General features: G+C 39.5%; 1 protein-coding gene across 1 annotated transcript in view; it reads right to left on the reverse strand.

Moving 5' to 3' along the window:
• Positions 1-27928, reverse strand: part of FAM189A2 (family with sequence similarity 189 member A2) — a 60409-nt gene that overhangs the window by 13811 nt on the left and 18670 nt on the right. The window contains exons 3-6 of the mRNA XM_032290945.1: positions 8028-8138; positions 2831-2959; positions 1222-1329; positions 955-1088 (exon numbers count right to left, since the gene is read on the reverse strand). Coding sequence (XP_032146836.1) covers positions 955-1088; positions 1222-1329; positions 2831-2959; positions 8028-8138 — 482 coding nt within the window. The remainder of the gene's footprint in view (positions 1-954; positions 1089-1221; positions 1330-2830; positions 2960-8027; positions 8139-27928) is intronic.

Below are 27928 nucleotides of genomic sequence, written 5' to 3' on the forward strand. Positions count from 1 at the left end.
ATCTCTGACTGCCTTACAACTCTGGGTTAGGTGGACCTTCTCTGTACACCAAGCATCCCTCTTTTGAATACTATTGTGATCCTTCCAACATTTTAATGACCTAGACTATGAGCTCCTTAATGTTAGGGGAGGAAGCAGGTCTAGCTCATTTTGAATTCCAATAACCCAGCACAGCAACTAATAAGCAGCAGAGGATTCTGTTTGTTGAAGGAATAAAATAAGCCTTTCTTTAAAAAGGTTTGATTCTAGAAGTTGCTAACAATCAGACAAATGTATGCGGCATTTCATTATACCAATAATAATCCTTGATATTTAAGAAAGTCAAAAATTTGAGCTTGAAATTTGAAAAGGAAAGTAAGTATGAGATCTATTTTTTCTAGACCAGGGAGATACAATTAATAATTAATCTCTTTTTAATGGCTAGGAAGAATTTCATGATTGGTGAGACCTGCTGATGGTGTTACAATGAAACATCGATTTGGCCTAACTGGAAGTGTTTCCAAGGCAACGGCGACTCTCAATCATGTCAGATTAACAGCTGTTATCTCCCTGGGTGTCAGTTTTCCTTCGAAAGCTAATTGAAATTGAAAATGTCTATCTTTAGGTTCACAGTTTAACTTTTCTTTGGATTCATCTGGTTTATCGGACAAAGAGAGACAGAGAAAGTAAGACAGAAAAAAGAGAGAGAGAGACAGAGAGAATAGAAACCCATGAAAAATAGCACAATCGGTTTTCAATTTTCTAAAGAAGGCTGGCAGATGTGGACTCTCTAAAAGCCAGACCTCAGGGTTCACCAGGTGATTTTGTCACTCATTGGGCTAATGTTCCTTAAGTCAGGCACAATTTTTCTTTTTCAAAGAAAAGCCGGATGTCATGCTGTGAGTTCTGGAGACGCTTCAGTCTTCAGAGCCCACAGCACCCCAGTCAGACTGCAGGGGAACTCAGGAGTGATACCTGCGGTTCATCCGGGGTGTGCACGAGTAAAACGTGGCAAAATAGGAAGGGGGAGGCACAGGCGGCACAAAGTCATCAGGGTCGGGGATGCGTCCATGATCCTCCACTTCTTCAGCAGAAATCTGGGATTCATCCTGATTAAACAGCAGCTCAGTTAGTCAACAGCCTTCCTTACAAAGGCAGGGGGAGAGAGGCAATGGATGGCAGGAAAGGGTCCATGGGCTGGCTCCGCGGAAACATGGGCATGGCGCCCTTGCGTAGACTTACGATGCAGGATCTCCTGGTTGCGAATATCTGGAGGTAGCGGAGGGCGGCAGCCACCAAGCAGACGGTGGTGGTCAGGGCATTCAAGGCACACAGGGCAAAGAGGACTTTCTGGGGCAAGGAAACAATGGCACCACTAAGTACTTCAACATGCATGACCAGAATACAATGTAGACACTCTTAAAAATGATAGTAACATTCTCTCCATAAGGCAATTCTCAGGAGAGGGTGCATGTAAAGGACTTAGGTGGTGTTTAGTTCATGGAAAGCACCCAAATAAATGCTGGCTATTATTATGACCCTCATGCAATAATGTATACTTCTTAATTTCAAAAACTTATCTTAGAAGCTTCCTGTCATAGAATGACCCGGTATGACAGTACTTCTCTTTGCAAGCATCAGAATATTGTCAGAAAACATTCCTTCCAGGAGAGCAGTGAGTTTCTCTTCTGAGGCTGATGTCCCCAGGGATAGCAATTCCCAGCCTCCTCCCTCCCACAGCCTCCCACCAGGACAGCACACTGCTTAATTTGTGGCCACTGATTCTATTTCAAGAGCAATTGGCCGCGCTGCCCCTTGCACTTGACGAGAACGCTGCAGGGGCCGGCCCAGCCAGAGTGTATAAAGGACTTGTCTCTACTAAACACACATCTCAAAATAGCAGCAAAGCCCATTCCAAAAGCTTCTGTTGCTACAGTCCTGGCTCCTTTAGTGGGGCTTTCCCCAAGCTAAGTCCTGGCTCAGAAAGTTTGGGGGTGACTCAGCTACCAAAAACGCAGAAGCCATGGAAAGCAGGCCATCTCTACATCCCACACACCCCAGAGCTGGTAGCTTGGAACAGTTCTCTTTGCTTGGAGATTCTTCCTCCTCACCAAAATGAAACCCAAAACAAACATCTAAAGAAAGCCGGCGGAAGTGGACTCTCTAAAAGCCATACCTCAGGGTTCACCAGCTGATTTTGTCACTCACTGAGCTAATGTTCCTTAAGTCAGGGCACAATTTTTATACAACTCCCTGATGAAGGCTAATTGTGTATTTCTCTTCAACTGGGATCATCTGTTTGTTTGTTTAATCTTTTTGGCTTATTATAATTGTTGCTTATTAAACAAGAGCTAAAGTGCTTCCATTCCCCCTATATTTTCTGGCCAGTCTCTCTCCTTAGGATATGTATTGCAGACTGGTAGCACTCCGTGTTCCATATGACCCATGTGAGCAAACAAATGAGTATCACAACAATGACACATGAGTGTGTAACTTAAAGGTTTTGCTAAAAGCTGCACCATATATATGTGCGTAGGTATACATATATGCGTATGTATATGTATATGTGTATACATACACAAATATATAGTCAGCTCCTTTCCATTTTTTACTGTCTTACAGTTCTCCAACACAAAGAAACATATTCATACATAGTTTAACACACATAATAACCTGTGGTTCTTTCTGCATTCAATTCTGTTTCTGTGTACCAATGAGGGGTCGCTCACATGTGCTTTCCAGCAGCTAAATTGTTTGAGGGAGGTAACAGAACATGAATATTTCAAGTATTGCCTTCTTTGGGGGCTCCGTGGTGTATTTATCAGTGGGGGTGGGAATCTGTTCAAGGTACCTTAAGTAGAAGGTGAACAGCGCTACAAGGCTGAACCGGAAAGAGTTTCAAGGCATTTTCTTTGTCTGTGCATTTGGCTGGTTGAAATTCTTCACAACAGAAGCAAATCTTGCCTTCACCTAAGTCCACCTTAAGGGAGGAAAGGTAGAAAAATACTTTAATTATTAAAGAAAAATACCCTGGCTCCACCATAGAGCACCACTCCTGTAGAATGAGATACTGCAGGGTTCTGTGTCAGGCAATGCCTCTGTTGGTCAGGATGGGCTAGGGTACCGCATGGTAACAACCAAAACGTAAATTTCAGTGGCTTTCCGAACAAAGGGAATTTTAATATTCCTCCTCTCTCCTTTAAAGTCTCCAGCTGAGATCTTCCTGTTTTTATACTAATCCTGTTTAGTACTAACTGATAAGCAGTTAAATGAGATGAAGTATCAGGCTGCATTCTGCTCATGTACGTGGGTCCCACTCTTCCCCAACAGGAACCAAATTCACTATTTTTTCCCAACACAATGCACTCTGATTTTCATTTTTTGCACTTGGTGCAAGCCTTAAGATCTTAACCTGAAAGCTCTATCTCTCTCAGACAATGCTAGGCATCATCTTATAAAGTACTCCCTTCCCAGACAAGTCCGCTCTTTTTTTTTTTTTTTGAGACGGAATTTCGCTCTTATTACCCAGGCTGGAGTGCAATGGCGCGATCTCAGCTCACCGCAACCTCCGCCTCCTGGATTCAGGCAATTCTCCTGCCTCAGCCTCCTGAGTAGCTGGGATTACAGGCACACGCCACCATGCCCAGCTAATTTTTTTTTTATTTTTTAGTAGAGGCGGGGTTTCACCATGTTGACCAGGATGGTCTCGATCTCTTGACCTCGTGATCCACCCGCTTCTGCCTCCCAAAGTGCTGGGATTACAGGCTTGAGCCACCGCGCCCGGCCCAAGTCCGCTCTTGATACAAAGCATTCAGTTAAGTGGGAAACCAGGCCTATGTGGGCTGCACACACGTGAGTGTTTTATTCATATGACACAGATGCCCCACTCTTCAGAAATTTCAACTACCTGCAACTTCTGGAGTGAGCCAGTCTGGATGGCAAAATTTTCCAGATGGGTGAAATTTAATTCCTTTAAACAAATGTATTTGAAAGTTTACTCATTATGTAAATGATCATGAATACCAATTAATTTGCCCACTGGATACAAAGAAGCCCTGAGACTATGTGCAAAATGATTCCAGGCAACTGTGCCCTGTGTGTTACTGCTCCCCTATTCCTGATCCTTGCGGAATCTAATACCTTCACCTCCATTCTTAATCCCATCTCTGCCCAATATTTATAAAATCTTGTTCTCATTTCTCATCAGTCACTTCAGCCTATCCACAAACAAATCTGTACAAGTCCCCCTGATGCTATAACAAGGATCGGCCCTATATTCTTGGTGCTTTTGCCTGAAGACGTCAGAGCCTTGGCTTCCTCCCATAGCCTTTCAGCTGTAGTGTTCTTAACCCTACCTGCATATTCGAATATTCTGGAGAGCTTTTTAAAAAATGATGATGCCATGCCAGGCGCGGTGGCTCATGCCTGTAATCCCAGCACTTTGGAAGGCCAAAGCAGACAGATCACCTCAGGTTGGGAGTTCAAGACCAGCCTGACCAACATGGAGAAACCCCATCTCTACTAAAAACACAAATTTAGCCAAGCATAGTGACACTTGCCTATAATCCCAGCTACTCGGGACTCTGAGGCAGGAGAATCACTTGAACCCGGGAGGCAGAGATTGCAATGAGCCAAGACTGAGCCATTGCACTCCAGCCTGGGCAACAAGACTGAAACTCCATCTCAAAAAAAAAAAAAAAAAAGATGATGCCATCTTTGGCACTGAGGAACTACAAATTAAAGTGACAGTGAGCTCTCACTTTGACCTCATCAGACTGGCAAAACTTTAAAAAGAGAGAAACTCTCTTTGCTGATGGACATATGGAGAGCCACTAGTAGAAACTCAGTCACTGGTGAGTTTAAGCCCTTTAATGAGGGAACTGGCTCTCCATTTTAAAATACTCACTTCCCCAACGACTTTGGAAAACTCTTGAGCACCACATGATCCAGCAACTCCATGCCTCGGTATTCACTCAAGAGAAATGAAAACTGCCTCCCCCAAACAATAATGTTCACAGCAGCTTTGTTCATAATACCGCCAAACTGGAAACAACCCCAATGTCCATCAACAGGAGAACAAAAAAACAAAAACAAATTCTAATATTTTTATAAAATGAAGTAGTGTTCTAAAAAAAGGAACAAACAACAGATACAATATAAAAATATGGATGAATTTCAAGAACATTACACTGAGCAAAAAAGTCAGACACAAAAATGTTCAAACCATGTGACTCCACGTATATGAAGTTCAAGGACAGGCAAAACTAACCTATGGTGAAAGAAATAGGAACAGTGTTGCCTCTGAGGGAGTAGAGACTGCCTGAAAAGAGACACCAAAGAATTTAGCATGATAGAAATAATGTCTGGAGTATAACAAACAAAATTTGTATGGAGTATAGCGATTGTTTGGAGTGTAACATGAGTGTATACGTTTGTCAAAATGAATGTATACACTGGTCAAAACTTATAATGAACTGCACACTTAAGATGTGCACTTTTCACTGTCACTTTTACCCCAATTTAAAAATAAGGGTTAGAATAATAAAATGGTTGAATTTGTAATAATAAATGAGACAAGCAGGAGAAAAGATATACTACTGAGAACAATTCTTTATCCTGGGAAACTTCTTCCTCTTAGAACTAAAAGTCTCCCTGAGGATATGCCGAATGATATTAATGGCAGCACTCTGTCTATTGGCCAAAACCCAAGCCACAAGAGACAATAACAAAATAAGGAACTAACTTGGTAAAAGAAATCAAGGGTGTTAGTCTGTATTTAATCTATCTCTAAGTGATACATCTTTAAGTGATAAAAACAGGATGCAGGGAAGTACCTACAATACATCCCATTTTTAAAAAATCATAAAAAACCCCACCGCATACATATTTATGTAAGATTACATGACCATGAAAACTTTATGAAATATAATTCCCCAGCCTTTTACTAAGGATTTGGGGTGACAGATGTGGGCAGAGCGGGAAAGAGGAGAGAAGAGCAACCCCTTGCCCAAAAAGGTTTCATTTGTCAATAATTTCCCCAAAGGAAAACAACAGTTATAACATGATCCTGTTGATTACATGCGTTTTTGTGCATAAAAAGATGCTTAACACACAGCTGAACTGTCATCCTGGGGATGGGGGGAATTCAAACGATATTTAAGTTCTGCCTAACACTTCATGCTTGCCCAAAATTTTATAATTATATCATCAGAAATAATCACAGAGTTGGTTTTGTGATAGGAAAAAAAATTATTAAAAACTTAGTGCAAAGCATATTCTGATATAGAGAATGTATAAAGAATTTCTACAACTCAGTAACAAAAAAAATACCCTCAATTTTAAAATGGGCAAAAGACTTGTAGAGACACTCCTTTAAAGAGACACACCTTTAAAGAAGATATACAAATAGCCAGCAGGCATATGAAAAGATGTCAACGGCCGGGCGCGGTGGCTCAAGCCTGTAATCCCAGCACTTTGGGAGGCCCAGGCGGGTGGATCACGAGGTCAAGAGATCAAGACCATCCTGGTCAACATGGTGAAACCCCGTCTCTACTAAAAATACAAAAAATTAGCTGGGCATGGTGGCACATGCCTGTAATCCCAGCTACTCAGGAGGCTGAGGCAGGAGAATTGCCTGAGCCCAGGAGGTGGAGGTTGCGGTGAGCTGAGATCGCGCCATTGCACTCCAGCCTGGGTAACAAGAGCGAGACTCCGTCTCAAAAAAAAAAAAAAAAAAAAAAAAAAAAGAAAAGATGTCAACATCACTAATCATAAGGGAAATGCAAATCAAAACCAAATAAGGTATCACCTTGTACTCGTTAGCATGGCCACTTAAAAAAAAAAACAAAAAAAACAGAAAACAACAAGTGTCAGCGAAGATGTGGAGAAATTGGAACCCGCGTGCACTGTTGGTGGAAATATTAAATGGTGCAGTTTCCTCAAAAAATTTGAAATAGAATTACCAAACGATCACTTCTGGTTATATGTCCAAAAGAATTAAAACCAGGGATCTCAAAGACATATTTGCATGCCCATGTTCATTGCAATGTTATTCAAAATAACCAATAAGCAGAACCAATCTAAATATCCATCAGAGGTGAATGGATAAACAAAAGGTATCATGTACATACAATGGAACTGTACAGTCTTAAAAAGGAAACGAATTCTAACACATACTACAACAAGATAAACCTTGAGGAGATGATACTAAGTGAAATAAGCCAGTCACAAAAAGACAAACAGCGTTTTTTTTATCCTGCTAGCATGAGGTAACTAGGGTAGTCAAATTCATGAAAGGGAATGTGAAATGGTGGTTGCCAGGGGTTGGAGGATGGGGAGCTGTTGTTGTTTAATATGCACAGACTTTTGGTTTTGCAAATGAAAAGAGTTCTAGAGATTGGGTGTACAACAATAAAATATACTTAGCTCTACTGAACTGCAGACTCAGAAATAACTAAGATGATAAATTTCATGCTATGTGTATTTTACCACAATAATTTTTTCCTTTTAAGTTCAGAGATGGTACAGGTCCACAACCTCTTGCTCACAATGCTAAAATCCAAAAAGCTCTGAAAACCAGAAGTCATGATACAGCCTGCTGTCCCAGACTCCACTATGGTATGTGCAAAGTATTTCATCTTCTAAAATTGGAAAAACTCTAAATGCTGACACACACCTGGCCTCCAAAGGTTTCAGATAAAGGACTGTTGACCTTTATTCTGGCAATATCCATTTTTTTCTCTTTAGATGAAAACATTCAGAGGCTGATTGACTGTGGACACCTGATCCATTCATTCACTAAGTAATGATGCATTATATCACTATGGTTCCGGGGTTTTGCTCGCTGGTCCCTGCTTTGGAAAAAGTAATTGACAACTTGGGTGAAATAATCAGCAGGCAGGTCTTTGTTTTGTTTCCCCACTTCCTGTTACCCATTTCAGGTTTCACTTCAGGACAGTTGCCTGATGTTGAATGTTGCAAGTCTTGCCAGGAACACCTGACAAGCCAGGGTCTGCCTAGATGCATTGCAATGTTTTAGAAGTGCTTACCAGATCACACCTGGGCACACTGGACACAAACTGGGCCCCTTGGCAGCCTAGGATAAATCCTGCTAGATTTAAGAGGACACAAACCACAGAGAGCAGCACAAAGAGGTTTACCTGAAATGGCAAGAAAATGGACAGTTAGCAAAAGATAACAGTTACATTCAGACATAGTTTTATCTGATTTTTAAAACCTCACATTCTCTTCCAAGAGGAAATTTTTTTTAAAAAAGAGATCAGAACTGGGTTTTTAATGTACAAACTTTTTTCACATTTTAGAGTTGTTAAAATTGTGCTGAAGGATGCCATTGACTCTTAAGTCTTCTCAGTAATTCTTACTCCCTTATCTTTCATCCACACATTACACTAAGCCCTGGCTATTTCCTCCTTGAGCCACCCTTATTTTTTTTCTTTCAGTTTTGTGGGATCAGCAGTAAATAAACAAACGGAGAACTCCAGAATATAAGTGAAATCTCGGGACATCAAGGAACTCAGAGCCTTTTATTATCCAGAAATCGCAGTATGCAAATGAACATAAAGATGTGTCTTTTTCTCAGTTTTGAACACTTTAGGTACTAAACAATGCATGCACAAAGATTTTCCATGTGCTTTTCTCTAAAGTTAATTATTACAAATATTACTTCAAATAATTTAAAAATTGATAGCAGTCAACTGAGAAGCCAGTATTTACTGAGTACAAATTAGAGACTATGCAGGCTTTTCAGCTTGAGAGCCATGATTGTTAAGGAAATCAAATCTTATTGCAAATACAAAAGCAAATATAAAAGATTAGAGGCAGTAATTATCAGTGTCAGAACCAAGCGTCAATTCAGGTAGCTGATATGTCAGAGGTGACTGGTAAATGAGTTCACATAAGGAAGAAACCTTGTTCTTTAACTATTGTTATTCCAACTCAAGCTTGAAAGAATTCCCCCAGACCCATCTGATGAGTCAGTGTTTAACATCGCAGGATGCCACTTCACCTAGGGGGAATTCCTTCTTCTCTCCAAGAGAAGTTTGGCCTCTTTCCTTTTATTGTTAATTTGGATGCAGCCTGTCATCAGGTCTTGGGGAAAATACTAATGGAAGCTGCTGTTGTTACTGTCTCCCAGGCTGGATTCCTCGGTGTCTATTGGACTTGACTTGAGCAGCATATAGAATATGGCCCTTCTTGCACTGTGTCATTTATGATTATGCCACAGCTTCTTGGAAAAGGAGAATACATAATTGACAAAAGACAGAGCTTGATCTTCCCAAATATGCTTCTATTACATACTAGCAGTTGCTACTCAAAGAAATCTAATATATCTGGAATCTTTATATCCAATAACACAATCACTGTTACTGTGGAAAAGTGTTGAGTTTTCCTTAGGAAATTTTCTTCTAAGATAATATAAAATGCCTTGAAAAGAAAGTGTGTCATTAAAATTAACAGCATCAACTATAAAATGGGTAAGGGTCCATTACTTCTAACACTGAACCTCCAATCTCTTCACTAAAATCTTAAAGCCAGCCTACTGAAGGACACAGGAAAATCAATACGAAGCAAGCCACAGACTGGCTGAAAATATTTTCATGCATATATTGAACAAAAAACTTGTGTCCAGAATATACAAATAGCTCCTCAAATCAATAAGAGATAAGCAACCCAATTAAAAATTCGATTAAAATATTTAAATAGACATTTCAAACAGACACATAAAAAAAAATAAGAATAGCCAGTGAGCACATGAAAAAGTGTTCATCATAATTAGTTGTCACAAATGCAAAGCAAAAACCACAATGAGATACCACTTCACACCAACTAGAATGGTTAAAATGTAAAAGACTGGGGCCAGGCACAGTGGCTCACACCTGTAATCCCAACACTTTGGGAGGCCAAGGTGGGCGGATCACCAGTTCAGGAGTTCAAGACCAACCTGGCCAACATGGTGAAATCCTGTCTGTACTAAAAATACAAAAACTTAGCCGGGCATGGTGGCAGCTGCCTGTAATCCCAGCTACTTGGGAGGCTGAGGCAGGAGAATCTCTTGAACCCGGGAGGTGGTGGTTACAATGAGCTGAGACTACGCCACTGCACTCCAGCCTGTGCAACAGAGTGAGACTCCATCTCAAAAAAAAAAAGACTGACAAAACCACGTGTTGGTGAGGATGAGGAACACTTGGACTCTCAGACACTGCTTGTGCAAGTATAAAAGTGGCACAACCACTTTAGAAAATTGTGAGTTTCTTAAAAATTAAATATAAATCTCCCATGAAGAAGAATTGCAAATAATTTATGAAGCCACTGCCAAATTCTAACAAACTTATAAAGAAGAAGTAACACCAATTCTCCTCAAACTGTTTAAAAAAATTGATGGAGAGGGAATTCTCCCTAACACATTTAAAAAGCTAGCATTATCTTAATACCAACATCAGACAAAAAAGAAAATATCCAAAGTCCCTGATGAACACAGACACAAAAATCCTCAATAAAATGCTGGCAAACTGAATCCAACAGCATATCAAAAAGTTACATATGATGATCAAGTGGAATTTATCCCACTCATGCAAGGATAGTTCAATATACCCAAATCAGTAACTGTGATATATCACGTCATGAGAATGAAGGACAAACAGCACATGTTCGTCAATTTTAATATCCCTTCAATGGACTAGGCATAGAAGAAACACACCTCAACATAATAAAGACCATATATGAAAAACCCACAGCTAATACCACATTGCATGAGAAAAAGCTGAAAGCCTTTCCTCTAAGAACTGGAACAAGACAAGGATGCCTACTTTTACTACCTCTATTCAAAATAGTGCTAGAAGTCCTAACCATAGCAATCAGGAAAGAGAAGGAAATAAAAGGCAGCCAAATTAGTAAAGAGGAAGTCAAAATTTCCCTCTTTGCAAATGAGACAATCTTATAGCTAGAAAAATCTAAAGACTTCCCCAAAAGACTCTTAAATATGATAAATAAATTCAATATAGTTTAAGGATACAAAATCAACATTCAAAAAAATCAGTAGCATTTATATATACCAATAACAAATGAGCTAAAAAACCAAGAAGGCATTCCCATTTACAATAGCTACAAACATATATATACACATATATAAACATATATAACATATATATACATACATAAACATATAATAACATATATATATATATGTTTGTAGCTATATAAAACACCTAGGAATAAATTTAACCAAGGAGGTAAAAGACATCTAGAAAGAAAATTTAAAACACTGAGGAAAGATATGGAAGAAAACGAATAAAAATGCATCCCATGTGTATGGATTGGAAAAATTAATATTAACAAAATGAGCATATTCCCCAGAGCAATCTAAAGATTATTGCAATCCCTATCAAAATATCAACAACATTTTTCACAAAAATAGAAAAATAAATCCTAAAATTCACATGAAACCAAAAAAGAGCCCAAAGAGCCAAAGCAATCCTGAGAAAAGCTGGAGGCATCACATTAACTGACTTCAAAACATACTACAAGGCTATAGTAACCAAAAGAGCATGTACTGCTATAAAAATAAATATATAGACTAGATGTGATGGCTCACACCTGTAATCCCAGCAGCTTAAGATGCCCAAGACTTCAAGACCAGCCTTGCAACATAGAGAAACATTGTCTCAAAAAAAAAAAAAAAATTTAATTAGCCAGGTATAGTGGTGTGCTCCTGTAATCCCAGCTACTTGGGAGGCTGAAGTGGGAGTATTGCCTGGGCCTGGGAAATCAAGGCTATGGTAAGCTAAGTTCATGCCACTGCACTTCAGCCTGGGTGACAAGGCAATACCCTGTCTCAAAATAAAATTTAAATTAATAAAAACAGACATGTAGACTAATGGAACAGAATAGAGAAACCAGAAATAAATCCAAATATTTACAGCCAAACCAACTTTTAACAAAGGCACCAAGAACATACATTGGAGAAAAGTCACTCTCTTCAATAAATGATGCTAGGAAAACTGAATAACCATATTCAGAAGAAAAAACTAGACCCCTATTTATCAATATACACAAAAATCAACTCGAAATAGATTAAATACATAAACATAAGACCTGAAACTAGGAAAATTCTTGAAGAAAACATAGGGAAAACACTCTAGAGCACTGGTATAGGCAAAGATTTTATGGCTAAGACCTCAAAAGTATAGGCAACAAAAACAAAAACAGAAAAATGAGACTATATTAAACTAAAAAGCTCCTGTGCAGCAAAGAAAACAATAAGTCAAGAGACAACCTGTAGAATGAGAGAAAATACAAGCTGACAAGGGACTAATATCCAGAATATATAAGAAACTCAAACAATTCAACAGCAAAAACGCCCAAATGATTCCATTAAAAAATGAGCAAAGAATGGACAGACATTTCTCAAAAGAAGACATACGAATGCTTAACAGGTTTATGGAAAAATGCTCAACATCACTAATCATCAGGGAAATACAAATCAAAACCAAATGAGAGACCATCTTAACCTAGTTAGAATGGCTTTTATCAAAAAGACAGAAAATAAAGATGTTGGTGAGGATGTGGAGAAAAAATAACTCTTACACATTGCTGGTGGGCATGTAAATTAGTACAGCCATATGAAACACAGTATGGAGATTCCCCCAAAAATAAAAATAGAGTTACCATGTGATCCAGTAATCCCACTACTAGATATTTATGGAAGGGAAAAGAAATCAGTATATCAAAGGGATTCCTGCACCATTATGTTTATTGCAATATTATTCACAATATCTAAGATATGGAAGCAACCTAAGTGTCCATCAACAGAAGAATGAATAAATAATATATGGCATATATACACATTGAAATGTTTAATTGGCCATAAAAAAATAATGAAATCCTGTCATTTGCAGCAATCTAAATGGAACTGGAGGAAATAAGTCAGGCACAGAAAGACAAATATTGCGTGTTCTCATTCACATATGGGAGCTTAAACAGTTAATCTCATGGGGATAGAGAGTAGAATTACAGTCACCAGAGGCTGAAGTGGGAGTATGGGAGTATAGGGGATAGGGTCAAGGAAGAGAGGTTGGTTAATGGATACAAATATACAATTAGATAGAAGGAGTAAGTTCTAATGTTTGAAAGCAGAGTAGGGTGACTAACAAGAATATATTGTATATTTCAACATAGCTAGAAGTCATGAAATGTCCCCAATACATAGAAATAATAAACTCTCAAGGTGAGTGTTAACAGCTTCACCTTTCCCCTTATCCAGCAAATACCTTTGTGAGTTGTCCCTTTATTAACCACTTGTCAATTATAATTGTATTGTGCCACCTGTTTCCTGCTGGGAGCTTGACTGATACAAATTCTCTATAAAATTTTTTCTTATATTAATATTTAACCTAATTTTTTCCTGCTTGCTAAGCCTCATTCCTATTGTTCTCATTTCAAATTAATCATCACTTGCCCAGTGAAGTGAACACTATGGGTTACTGCTCCTGAATTCTACTGAAGCCAATGTGTCACTGGGGTTTACTCTCAAGAAACAGAAAAACACAAAGTTGACAGAGAACTGCCTTTCCAAAACTTGTATTTTAGACCGTGGGAGATAGTAGGAGCCAAAAAATAGAAGGCTTGCCCCACATGGCCCTGTGGTCTTTAAGAGTAAGATGCAAAATCCAATCATTCAAGGATACACTGCAAAATCCAAAATCCAAAGAGCTAGTGCCAACATGAGTGTATTGGTCAGGGTTCTCTAGAGGGGCAGAACTAATAGGAGATATGTATATATATATAAAGGGGAGTTTATTAAGTAGTATTAACTCACACAATCACAAGGTCTCACAATAGGTCGTCTGCTAGCTGAGGAGCAAAGAAGTCAATCTGAGCCCCAAAGCTGAAGAACTTGGAGTCCAATGTTCAAGGGCAGGAAGCATCCAGCACAGGAGAAAGATGTAGGCTGGGAGGCTAGGCCAGTCTAGCCTTTTCACACTTTTCTGCTTGCTTTCTATTCACTGGCTGCCCATTAGATGGTGCCCACCCAGATTAAAGGTGGATCTGCCTTCCCCAGTCCACTGACTCAAATGTTAATCTCCTTTGGCAACGCCCTCAAAGACGCACCCAGCATCAATACATTGCATCCTTCAATCCAATCAAGTTGACACTCAGTTTTAACCGTCACAATGAGTTAAGTCTTCTACGCTTTTCTTATTTTTTGTAATTAATTTGAATCATGACTATTTTACGATACTTACACCAGGTACCATTATGCAAAATGAATTATGTTTTTCAATTCACTATTTTGAATTCACCTCAGCTCTGTTCTCTGGCAATTGTGCCCTCAGTTCATTCCAAGTCTCAATTAACTGACCCAATGAAAGAATGTTTAGAGAATCTGGGGCTGTCAAGAAGCAACATCACCTTCAATTTGCCTATCCTTCCCTGCTAAAATTTCTTCATAATCTCTGTCACATATCATCATTAAATAATTATGGCTATCACAGCTTGGTATTGTTGAATGGTTTTTTGATACAAGATTTCACTTTTTAAATAGACTGACCTTTCCCTACTGCCTAAGGACTTTTACTTTGCTCCTTACTTCCTCACTGCTCCAATCTCAAGATGCGACTTAAACTCACTGTGCAGGTTTAAATAAATAAATAATTCCGGTAACTGTGGGAAGGCAGAATAGTTTAAGAGTGAATAGGTTTTAAGTGGTGAATTCCGCATAAGCACATAGCTCTACTAGTTTCTGAAAAGTCACTAAAATGACAGGAAAAGAAAATATTTTAAAAGCAGAAATCCTTAAGGACAGAGAGAACATGAGAACAGCAACAAAATTTTGGAAGGTCAAATGTTGGTGGACAAGTGTGCACTGACTCAGTGCTCCTGAGAAAACTGCATACCATGATAGCAATGAAGAAAACCAAAACTCAAAATGATTTACTCTTCAGTCTCCTCAGATGTTCAGAAATGGTGGCACCAGATACTCTTTGAATGAAAGTGAGCCTCAGAATAGAACTAATCAAGAGTCTATTAAAGAAACAATTAGAAAATGATACAACCACAATGGAAAATGACCAGCAGTTTCTAACAAAGTTAAATCTATACTGCTCTACGACCTTTGCACATGTCCACAAAAAAACAGAGACAAGAATGTTCATAGCACTTGCTCATAACGGCCCCAAACTGGAAAGAACCCAAATACCAAGAACGGAAGAATGCATGAACAAATTGTAGTACATTCATAAGTGGAATGAAACTCAACAATAAAAGCAAACAAACTGATGCATGTAAAACATGGATGAATCTCAGAAACCTTATATTGACTGAAAGAAGCCAGACACAAAAGAGCACATGCGGTATGACAACATATAAAAAAGTTTCTAGAACACATAAACTTAACCTATGGTAGAAAAACATCAGAACAGTGGTTACTCCTGCAGGGAGAGAGAGGAATTGACTGAGAAGAGGCATAAGGAAACTTTATAGAACGCTGGAAAAGTTCTATATCTTGATCTGGATAATAATTACACAGGTGTATAAGTGTGTAAAAATTCAGCAATCTCTACATTTAAAATTTGTGCATGGTACCATATATAAATTATCCCTTTTTTAAAAAGTCACTTAGAACTGCTGATTCCTTTTTCTGACCACAGCTTTGGACCCAGAAGAAAATCTCAACCACAGCTAAAGACTGAAAGATTTTTCACTGGAAAGCCAAAATTCTATGGAGACATGCCTTCAAAATTTTGAGAGAGAATTCCAATTTTGGAATTCTATGCTTAGCTAAAAATGTTGATCCAAGTTTGAATAGAATAAAAATATTTTTACTTTTTTTTATGATTTACATACAAGATTTTTTAAATGTGTTTTTAATATACTTATTTTTTTCTCAGAAAGTTACTACAGGATGCTCCACCAAAATTTGGGGGGAACTAGGAAAAAAAGAAGCTACAGAATCTAGGAAACAGGGATCCAACTCAAGAGAGATTAAGGGAACGTCCAGGATAACAGTGGAAGGATGATAACGATGACAGTAACATGTAGGGCCTACTGCGCAGACAGTCCAGATAGAGCAAGTCAGAAAGGAGAGATAGAAGTGATGGAATATCCAACGGATGTGCTTGAATATATGGAAAAGAGACTTAAACCCTAAGAGGAGGGTTGACATTTGACTCAGTGATAGATACACAGAAAAACTAGGCAAATGAAGAAGGAGCACCTTTGTCAACTTAAAGAAAAATAAAATTTTACTGGAAAGGAAAGGAGATAGTAAGAATAAAATAAACATTGAAAATTACTCTGACCAAAATCATGATATAACTTTAATGAGAAAAGGACTATAAAAGTATGTATTGTGGCAGAGGGGTAAAATGTAAAAGAGAAAGATTTCCTAATTGTCTACCATGCCTAAGTGATTGATTGCCTTTGGAAATTGGTTGAAGTGATTCTGTTTGGAAAATGGGATAAGGAACTGAAGACTTCTTCAGACTTACAGCACTATTTGACCCATTAAACTATGTGCATGTACAACCTTGATAAATGGCAAAGCTAAATTTAAAGCATAAAATGAAATAAAAGACATGAACTCAGAGTGAGATAAATTTGTGTTTAATTTCTAGCCCATTGGCTTACTAGCGGAATAAACTTGAGCAAATTACTTAAATTCACTGGGTTTCACTTATTTACTTATAAAAAATGAGTAATACCTCAAATGGCTATTGAAAGGGAAAGCTCAAAAAAAAAGCAAAATAAGAGCATCTCTATAAAACTACCCAGAGCAGTGCCCAACACATAGAATACATTCAATACATCTCTCCTCAACAAATGTACTTGTCAATTCACAAACTTTTAATAGATCAGGAACCATAGCCATCTCTCTGTCTTCCTGCCGATCATTCTAGCTTAGCACCTTTCTCCTTCTCACTGAATGCAGTTGTCATCCCCATCTAGCCTGTAACTGTCCTCACTGTCCCACTCTCAGTCCCTGACCTTTATCTTTTTAAAAATATCCTTTTGTATAGTGTTAGTCCATTTTCATACTGCTAGAAAGAATGGCCCAAGACCAGGTAATTTATAAAAGAAAGAAGTTTAATTGACTCACAGTTTAGCATGGCTGGGGAGACTTACAATCATGGCAGAAGGCGAAGGGGAAGCAAAGCACCTTCTTCACAAGGCAACAGGAAGGGGATGTGCCAAGTGAACAGAGAACAGCCCCTTAAAAACCATCAGATCTCATGAGAACTCACACACTACCATGGGAACAGGATGTGGGAAAAAAAATGTCACCATGATTCAATTATCTCCACCTGGTCCCTCTCTTGACACATAGGGATTATGGAGATTACAATTCAAGATGAAATTTGGGTGTGGACACAAAGCCTAACCATATAATCATCTCACCCCAAGTTCTTAGTACACTCATTGGTGGCTGTGGGTATAAATCAACTTCCCAACTGGATTTGGTCTCTATCACATCTGTCTGGCATCACACGTAGTATTCTAATCAAGAAAGGCTTTGGTGGCTGGACACGGCGACTCCACCTGTAATCCTGGCATTTTGAAAGGCTGAGGCAGGAGGATCACTTGAGGTCAAAAGTTCGAGACCAGCCTGGCCAACATGGTGAAACCCCGTCTCTACTAAAAATACAAAAATTAGCCAGGCTTGGTGGCAAGGTGTTATCCCGGCTACTCAGGAGGCTGAGGCAGGAGAATCGCTTGAATCCAGGAGGCAGAAATTGCACAGTGAGCCAAGATTGTGCCACTGTACTCCAGCCTGGGTGACAGAGTGAGACTCCATCTCAAAATTTAAAAAAAAAAAAAAATTTAAGGCTTTATTAATGCTTTAAAAAATTTCCCTTAACAATTAAATATGTTCATCAAATGTGACACTTTTTTAAAATTATAAGAAATAACACATATTTTTCCTAAATGTTAACCATGAATTTGTGCGTGTGTGTGTTGTTTTTATTTAAATGTGAACAGTTCACCAAATTATTTCCTCATGAGTAGAAACTTCTAAGAAAGCAGGAACTTTTACTTTAAAAGGTACTAATACTACCTCAGAATTCTTCTCTTTCACACTGTTTTGTCTTTTAATTTCCCAAGAAAATTTTACTGGTCCCCATTTAATCATTGTGTCCTTTTTTCCCCCCTCACATGAAGCCTTTTGATACCGCTCAAAAATAAATTTTTAAGAATGCTTCTGCTGGGAACTCATCGCTTCCTCGAGAAAGAAGACAGGAAGGGTTGGGACTTCAATTCCATTATGTCAAAGGAAGAAGTGAGAGTGGTGGGTAGGTAGAAGAACAAATTACCTGTTCCTTAGAATTCCAGTTCCATTTTACCACTGAAACAAAGACAATTGTGTGGTCTTTCTGGGAATCTAACTGCCATTTTAACATGTACGCCATGGAGTCCAGGCACCAAAAACTCTGATTAGTCATTGGTTAGTAAGATAAATAGCACAGGACCCACGACAGTTGATGTAACCACTTATTTAACTCTTAACATTTCACATTTTAATTCAATTTGGAGAAGCATTTTAATACAAAGATCTAGAATCATAAGCAAAGTCATCTGGATACAACACAACGGCACCGGGAAAAAAAAGACAAGACACCAAACTAAAATTTTTCTGAACTGGTTTAGCAAAACGAATGCTCGGATTGACAGCCCAGCACCACAGCGACCAACAAAATATCCTAAATCACAACCACTCACAAAGCCCACATTCTCACCACTGTAAACCTATTACAGGAGCTCCCACACGCACTGACTTGGTTTGCCTGGGTGCCTTTAATTCTTAGACCCCAACAGAACCTACTCGCCATTTCAGTCCCTTGACACCCTTTAAACTTCTGCCAGAAGTTTGGCAGATACATTAGCATCATCCAGGCCAGCTCTCCTTGCCAACAAGCAAAACACAGGCCCGTTGCTGTGAACAGAATCGGCTGTCTCCCCTTCCTCTCCAGCAAGCTGAAGTGCCAGGTTTACTCATATTATGGAAGTCCCTGATTTTCTTTTTATAAAGTGCTTAAGATATAATAACCATTGCTTTCTCATTCCTTTTTCAAGAGGGGTGAAAGGCCTCTTGCTTCTCCCACCAGAGTGAGGCTTATAAGGGCTTTTAGCTCTCCTCAAAGTTGATTATTTATCATTTGGGGACACAACTTTGAGGAGAGCTAAAAGCCCTTATAAGCCAGAGTTGCTTTGTTCTGGTGAAAACATACACGTCTCAAGGGCACTTTCAAGCCTCTTTACTTGTGAAAAGCAAATTCTGCCCTATCCCGGGTCCCTCAGTCCCCTCTTTTAGCACATTGTCTCTCATTTTTCAGGAAAGTGACTTTAATTTTTTTTTTTTTTTTTTTTGGTAGAGACAGGGTCTCTCTTTGTTGCCCAGGCTGGTCTCACACTCCTGGCCTCAAGCTGATCGTTCCACCTCAGCCTCCCAAAGCACTGGGATTACAGATGTGAGCCACCACACCCAGCTGAAAACTGACTTCTTATAAGCCAAGTAATAAGGCTCTGCAGAGAAGAGACAGCACATGTCTATCTCCATAACTCAACTAAACTCAGGCATCACGCTGACCCCTACATTAACATGTTCTCATTAGGAATGTGACCCAGACAAGGACAGAGTCACAAGAGGAACAGTCAGTGGATCATGTGACATATGAGATTTATTGTTCCAATAAAGTGAACCAGTCAGGAACCTGATCAGCTATGCCCCTTGGGAATATGGTGGCCAAAATAAATTTGGATTTGAAGATAAGAAAGGTGGCAGAAAGTTCATTGTCAACAAAGTCGCATATCTATGGTTCCTGAGACTCCACTTCTCTGACATCATTCCTCCTTTACCCTTTCATCTGCCTCTCTAATTTTCTTTCTTTCCCTACTTCTGGCCCCTATTTTGCTGCTCTTAGCTTCTCAAGGTTTAGCAGGTTAAACAGTCAGATCTTCTGACTCGCCAACCACAAAGACCACAGCTCCTAAGAAGATTCCGCAAACCAGAGTCAGCAGTCTCCAAAAATGGCCAACAGCAAGTCCTTCCCTCTCTGTACTCATAGGCCGATCCTCACAACAAAAGGTGAGGTCCAGTACATACCATGGAATCTCATTCAGCCATGAAAAGGAATGAAGTTCTAACACATGCTCCAACAGCATGGATAAACCTTGAGAGCATTTTGCTAAGTGAAATAAGCCAGACACAAAAGGACAAATATTGTATAATTCTACTTATTTATAGGAAATACCTAGAATAGGCAAAGTCATAGAGACAGAAAGTAGAATAGTGCTTGCAACGGAGTTGTGGGGAGAAGGAAATGGTGCATTGCTATATAATGAGTATAGTTTCTACTTGGGACGATGGAAAAGTTCTGGAGATGGACAGTGGTGACGACTGCACAACACGGTGAATGTGCCCAATGCCACTAAATGTACACTTTAAAATGCCACTGAATTTTACACTTAAAAATGTTTAAAATGGTAAGCTTTATGTTACGTTGTGTATGTTTTACCATAATAAAAAACTGAACAACAACAACAAAAAAAGCAAGTAGGCCTCCTGGAACAATACTCACTTGAGACGCTCCATCTCAGAAACCAGCCACCATGTTACATGGGGAGGTCACATGTCCACACTCTAGTCAGCAGCCCTAGCTAAGCTCCCAGACAACAGCCAGTATCACCCACCAGTCATGTGAAAGAGCCATCAGTGAGGTCCGGGGCAGTCAAACCTCCGGATGATTCCCAACCCAGCTGCCATCTAACTGCAATCACATGAGAGACGCCAAACAGGAATCCTGTCAATCCGCAAAACCGTAAGAGACAATGATAAGTTGTAGTTAAAACCATTAGGTTTTAGAGTGGTTTGTTATGCAGTCAGTCATGGATAATTGGAGTGCCTGACCCTTTCTCTCCACTCTTCAACTCCTGACTGAGCAGTGGAATGAAGGCCTGACTATATGACTCTTTGTAGACAGGGATATTGCCTGTTTTGAGACACTGTATGCCCCAGTGATCAGATCACTAAAATCTGTTAAGTCAGGTATTTTTCTCCATGTGACATGTGAAATATTCTAACACGAGAAAAGAACCAACAAAGCTTGAGTGTTCACTTCTATATATGTGTCTAATACAATGCCTGAATATTCTAACACCAGAAAAGAACCAATAAAGATTGAGAATCCACTTCTATATATGTGTCTAATAAAATGCCTGACACAAAGCAGGTGCTCAAAAATGTTTATTGAGTGACTGAACAAATGACTTAAGGTGTTTCCCAAATAACTTTCCATTGATTACTTTTCTAGGAGGGCTTAATAGATAGTCTGTGGAGAAAGAGGTGTGAAGTAAGATGAATTTGAGAAATCTTAAGTTAAAGTTAAACAATTAGCATTTCCAAGAACCATTAAAATTTTACAGTAAACTAAACTATAATTAAATGCCATAAGTGAACACTGATAACATCCTGGATTTTTTTTAAAGTGAGGCTACATGGGAGTATTTACACTATAATTCACCACAGTATATGGCATTCCCTGAATTTATTTATATGAGCAAGGACCCCCTTTTCCAAGGATATCAATCCAATATCTCAAAGGACAGAATGGTTTCATGGATATGGTGTGGGATCAACGGTGTAAAGACTCCTACTTAATTGTTATTTATTGACTTTTTTTTTTTAAGATAAAAGATTCAAGTTACCCAAGTGATCTAAGGAAGTGTCATCACTGACTGCCAATATCACAAAAAGAGAGACACCTGGACAATGTGTGCTTCCTATTGGAAATACACACCACCACTGGTCAAGTGTTCTGACCCCAGAACCGAGCCTGAATCAGTTCAAGCCTCTAGATTTAACTACCAGTTACCAGAAATAAAGGGGACAGAGAAACATGTTGAACAGCACCATGGGGATGCACAGTAACTGAATGAAACAAAGGACTCAGTTTCTTTAACAAGTAAGTTGCAATGGGCCAGGCCAGTGGCTCATGCCTGTAATCCCAGCACTTTGGGAGGCCAAAGCAGATGGATTACCTGAGGTCAGGAGTTCAAGACCAGCCTGGCCAACATGGTGAAACCTTGTCTCTACTAAAAATACAAAAATTAGCTGGGTGTGGTGCTGGGTACCTGCAATCCCTGCTACTTGGGAAACTGAGGCAGGAGAATCACTTGAATCCGGAAAGCAGTGAGCCAAGATGGTGCCACTGCACTCCAGTCTGGGTGACAGAGCAGGACTTCATTTCAAAAAAAAAAAAAGCTGCAATGGGAAAAACAAGAGGAAGAGGGACTTACTAATTAAAAGAAACTTAAGAGATACATTAGCTAAATGCAAAGTGGGTCAAATTAAAACATACCAATTATAAAAATATACATATGAGACAATGCCTAGATATTTGATGGGCCTGACAAAGTATGTATCTGTTATAAATATATACTAAAATATTTGAGGATTAAATGTTGTGAAGGCTGAAATATATTTCAAAAACAAGACAATGGCAAAAGAGAAGGGAAACAGGGGTCCAGGCGAGACAAGTGTGGCCATGTGTTGATTGTCATAGCTGGGCAATGGGTATGTGGGGGGTTCTGTATTTCTCTCAATTTTGCAGTTTATTTGAAATTTTTCATATCAAAGAAGAAAAAGAAGAAAGTGGCCGGGCACGGTGGCTCATGCCTGTCATCCCAGCACTTTGACAGGCTGAGGTGGGTGGATCACTTGAGGCAGGAGTTCGAGACCAGTCCGGCCAACAGGGTGAAACCCCGTCTCTACTAAAAATACAAAAAATTAGCTGGGCGTGGTGGTGCATATCTGTAGTCCAGCTACACAGGAGGCTAAGGCATGAGAATCACTTGAACCTGGGAGGCAGAGGTTGCAGTGAGCCAAGAATTGTGCCATTGCACTCCAGCCTGGGCAACAGAGTGAGACTCTAATAAAAAATAAAGAAAGAAAAGAAAAAGAACAACAATAACATATAAGCCAACTGGAGTCATCTCTTCACTAAATTAATTCCTACAAAAAGAAAGAATGGAGGAAGAAGAGTATTCTAGAACACAAGACTAAAGAGACAGAATAATTAAATGCCATAAGTGAACCTTGATAGCATTCTGGATTTTTCTGCACATTATACATACAGAAACGTGCACAAATCATACTTCAGTTACAAAGGTTTTGATTAAGAAATGTTATTTAAAGATTTCAAACCAAGTGGGGAAATTTAAAAATAATAGGCTGAATATTAGGTGACATTGGGAAATTTATTAGGAAAATTATTAGAAAATTTTCTTTCTTTTTTTTTTTTAAAAAAAAGTTCTTATGTAAATTTAATGTCATGTTTTTAAAAAAAAGAGAAACAGATATAAAAAGTCTGTTTACAGAAATAGAAATAAATGGCTCATCGACATAATGGAGACATGCTCAGTCTCAATAATATAAATACAAATCAAAACTATACTGGGAGTCCATCTTTCACTTGGTATGTTGCCAAAAATCACAAAGATTTGAGGTACTAGGAAATTTTCTTAAGTATGATCATGTTACTATAGCGATGCAGAAGAACATTTTATCTTTAGAAGGTGCTTCCTACAGTATATAGGGGTGAATCACCATGAAATCTGCAACTTTGAAAAGTTCAATATAGAATATCTATTTATGTAGAGACATAGCAAATGTGGCAAAATGTTAATGGCTTTGGAATTCAAGTGAAGGGCATATGAGAGTTTATTGTGCTATTTGCTCAACTTTTCTGTTGAGAATTTTCATAATAAAATATCGAAAAACTATTGAAGAGACTTTCAAACATGCAAAAGTAACAGAGAGGACAAGCATTTGTCTACCAGCAAGTACTAGTGAACTTCATTCTGAGAAAGTGAAATAATCTGCCTTGGAGTACAGGGGTCCTGGTGTCTTGTCATCTTCTTTTTTATTTTCACTTTTATTTTTCTTAGAGGCAGGGTCTCATTCTGTCACCCAGACTGGACTGTGGTGGTGCAATCATGGCTCACTGCAGCCTCAGTCTCCTGGGCTCATGTGATCCTCCTGCCTCAGCCTCCCAAGTAGCCTGAACTACAGGCATGTGTCACTATGTCCAGCTAATTTTTTAACTTTTTGTAGAGATGGGGGTCAAGCTCTTTTGCCCAGGCTGGTTTCAAAGTCCTGCCCCCAAGTGATCCTCCCACCCCAACCTTCCCAAGTACTGGGATTACAAGCATGAGCCACCACACCCAGTCTTTTCTTCTTTTTGGCATATTGGGGGTCATCGGCTTGTTTCTCTAAAGCACGCACTAAAATGAAGCCTATTAATTTGCCCAGACAGCTAGCTCTCCTATCCATACAAGCCTCCTGTGGAACCAGGTAGTGAGTAAGAACATAGACTCTAGAGACAGACCTGCTGGAGCTACAGCCCAGCTCTGCTACTTCTAGCTATGTGACCTTGGGCAAATTACCTAACCTCTCTGTGCCTTGGTTTCCTCAGAATGAGGACACTAATAACACCTCATGTGATTAGTCAATTAGTACCTACATCTTAGTTATGTGTTATTATTATTGCAAACATTATTATAATAATATTATATTATTATAAATATTACTAATCTGCAAATCAGGAGTGACTTCTAATGGGTATAAGATTTTTTTGGAGGGTGATGAAAATATTCCACAATTGATAGTAGTAAAGTTTGCATAGATCTGGGAATATGCTAAAAATCCATTGAATTGTATACTCTAAACGTGTGAATTTTTTGGTATGTCAACTATATCACAATAAAGAAAAAAGCAGCAGCCGGGTGTGGTGGCTCACACTGTAATCCCAGCACTCCGGAAGGCCAAGGTGAGCAGATCACTTGAGCTCAGGAGTTTGAGACCAGCCTGAGCAGCATGGTGAAACCCTGTCTCTACAAAATATTAAATAAAAAAAAAAAAAAATAGCTGGGCATGGTGGCCCATGACTGTAGTCCCAGCTACTTGGTCCTGAGGTGAGAGGATCACTTAACCCCAGGAGGTTGAGGCTACAGTGAGCTGTGTCTGCACCACTGCACTCCAGCCTGGGTGACAGTGAGATCCTTCCCTAAAAAAAAAGGAAAGACAGAAAGAAGCAGCAGCTAGATGATCTCTAAGATTAGGTGCCTTTTTTCAACAAAAAGAAAGAGCGAGAAGAATCATTTAGAACCTCCGAGAAAAAATATAAGGATATACATCAAAGTCTGGGTCCAAAACTGAAGCAAACTAGAATGTGGTATGATACCAGGCACATATTAGAGAGTAACAAAAAATAATGCATTTGACTTTGCAAAGGAAACAGTCTTCCTTTGAATAACATGGAATTACATTTCCTTCTCTTTAGTATCAATCGTTCTTCCTGGTGTTGCAGTAAATAATGTAGCTGATCCCTTGAACAAGCAAGACTTATGGAGGTCGACAGAAAAACGCTTTTTTTTCTTGCTGCAACGTTGTTCAAGGCTGCTCTGCAGGGCGTCTTATTCCTGACTGTTTAAGATGAAATTTGAGTCCAGGACCATGACTTCTCTGATCAATATCAGGTACAAAAAAGTCCTCCAGTCACTTTAAGTCACAAAACATTGTGATAATTAAATGTCCAAGCCTGTGTCCCAGTCAAAACCTGGAACTCCATCGGAATGTAAACTTTTCTCTCTGGCATCAGGCTTATTACTCTAGGCATCGAGCAGGCCTGCTGTGGGAAGGCAAGGGAATGGCCTCAATCTGCTCTATTTCTTTTTTATTCCTGTGGGTCTACTTCCCCCCTACAACACGGTTGGGTCATTTTAGATAGAAGGGAGTGTGGGGAAGGTCACAGCCATGTTGGTAGACAACGGACGGAGCAAGGAGAGTTCACCTGCCTGTTATTTTGGGGCTTGGCAAGAGTTTACAGGGGACTCTCTCTGGAACGGGACTTCTTCCACTGGCTCCTCAGAGATACCTACTGCTGAGCTTCCAGCTCCCTTAACCTGAGCAAACAGGAGTCCAAGCCCAGCCTCCTTCTGCTGTGATCTGCTTACTCCCTATGGCCTCTCTTGGGCAGGATGTGAGCTCACCCCACACCTGCTGTTTCCTGGGAGGCCCAACTGGTCAGCTAGAAGTATACGTATTTTGGGCTTGGTCTATGAACATAGAGTTATTTTTCAGCTGCAGGCTTTAACTCTGAGGCCACGGGGCACCCCAATCTGTCCTTTAGTATCCCCAGGTATTTAGCAGGCAACAGTCCAGTCAAACACCAAAGAATTCCTATCAGATTCTCCAAGTGCTTATCTTTAAATACTCCCCTTTCCCCCATAAGAAGGTAGAACTCAAAATGCCACAGCAATTCAGTTACTTTCTCCAAAAGATTTGTCTCTTTAATCCCTAATCTTTTTATAAACTGGGAGATGGAGATCAGCTAAGGGTTGCAAAACTGGTTTTCACCCAGCAGGTTTGCAAGTCCTGCTTAGATAGTCTAACATACACACTGGAATGCCGGCATCCCTTATACCAAGGCCCAGGTGAATTTAGAAATAAACGATCTAATAAATGCCATTAGAGGTTTTCATTATCTGAGAAACAATTTATAGGCAAAGTTTGAGTGATATGATATAGTTTAAGAGCAAAATGTATATGTTAAAACACTGACAACTTGAAAGTAATAATGTCACTATCAAAAACTGGGAAAGCAGGGAAAGAGTAGAGGAAAGTCATAATTTATTTAACTTCTATAAGAGAGGGTCAAAAGATACTACCCAAAGTTCAGAAATTAAGAAATAGAAACATAATATTATCTAAAGCAATAAAGTCATCAATAGAAATAACAAAAATAATTTTTTATAAAACAAGAAAGGAGGAAAGTGGGTTACCGTTAAGTGTGGCAAATCCCTCACTTTTAACAAGGTAAGACAACTGCCACGAATGCTAAAACCAGAAAGCGTTTAAAATGTTCTTTCTGGCCAGGTGCAGTGGCTCACATCTGTAATCCCTGTGCTTAAGGAAGTCTAGGTGGGCAAATCACCTGAGGTCAGGAGATCGAGACCAGCCTGGCCAACATGGTGAAACCCCATCTCTACTAAAAACGTAAAAATTACCTGGGTGTGGTGGTATGTGCCTATAATCCCAGCTATTCAAGAGGCTGAGACAGGAGAATCACTTGAAGCCACGAGGTGGAGGCTGCAGTGTGCTGAGATCACCACCACTGCGCTCCATCCTGGGTAACAGAGCAAGACTCCGTCTCAAAGAAAAAAAAAAAGAAAGGAAGTTTTGTGTGGAATGTAAGTCAGGTTTAGGTGCAAGATAAATGCACAGAGGTCTAATCGTCCAATTATTTTTAATAAGAATAAGAAGGTAGGCTGCATGCAGTGGCTTACACCTGTAATCCTGGCACTTTGGGAGACTGAGGCGGGTGAATCCCTTGAGGTCAGGAGTTCATAATCAGCCTGGCCAAGATGGTGAAACCCCATCTCTACTAAAAATACAAAAATTAGCCAGGTATGGTGGTACATGCCTGTAATCCTAGCTACTCGGGAGGCTGAAGCATGAGAATCCCTTGGACCCAGTAGGAGGAGGTTGTGGTGAGCCAAGATTGTGCCACTGCACTACAGTCTGGGTGACAAGAGTGAGACTCTGTCTCAAAAGATAAATATTAAGTTAAAAAAAAAAAAAAAGAGGCCGGGCGCGGTGGCTCAAGCCTGTAATCCCAGCACTTTGGGAGGCCGAGGCGGGTGGATCACAAGGTCAAGAGATCGAGACCATCCTGGTCAACATGGTGAAACCCCGTCTCTACTAAAAATACAAAACATTAGCTGGGCATGGTGGCGCATGCCTGTAATCCCAGCTACTCAGGAGGCTGAGGCAGGAGAATTGCTTGAACCCAGGAGGCAGAGGTTGCGGTGAGCCGAGATCGTGCCATTGCACTCCAGCCTGGGTAAGGAGAGCGAAACTCCGTCAAAAAAAAAAAAA

This window comes from Sapajus apella, unplaced genomic scaffold (genome assembly GCF_009761245.1).
Source record: "Sapajus apella isolate SASKATOON/1434 unplaced genomic scaffold, GSC_monkey_1.0 scaffold24, whole genome shotgun sequence".
NCBI classification, from domain to species: Eukaryota; Metazoa; Chordata; class Mammalia; order Primates; family Cebidae; genus Sapajus; species Sapajus apella.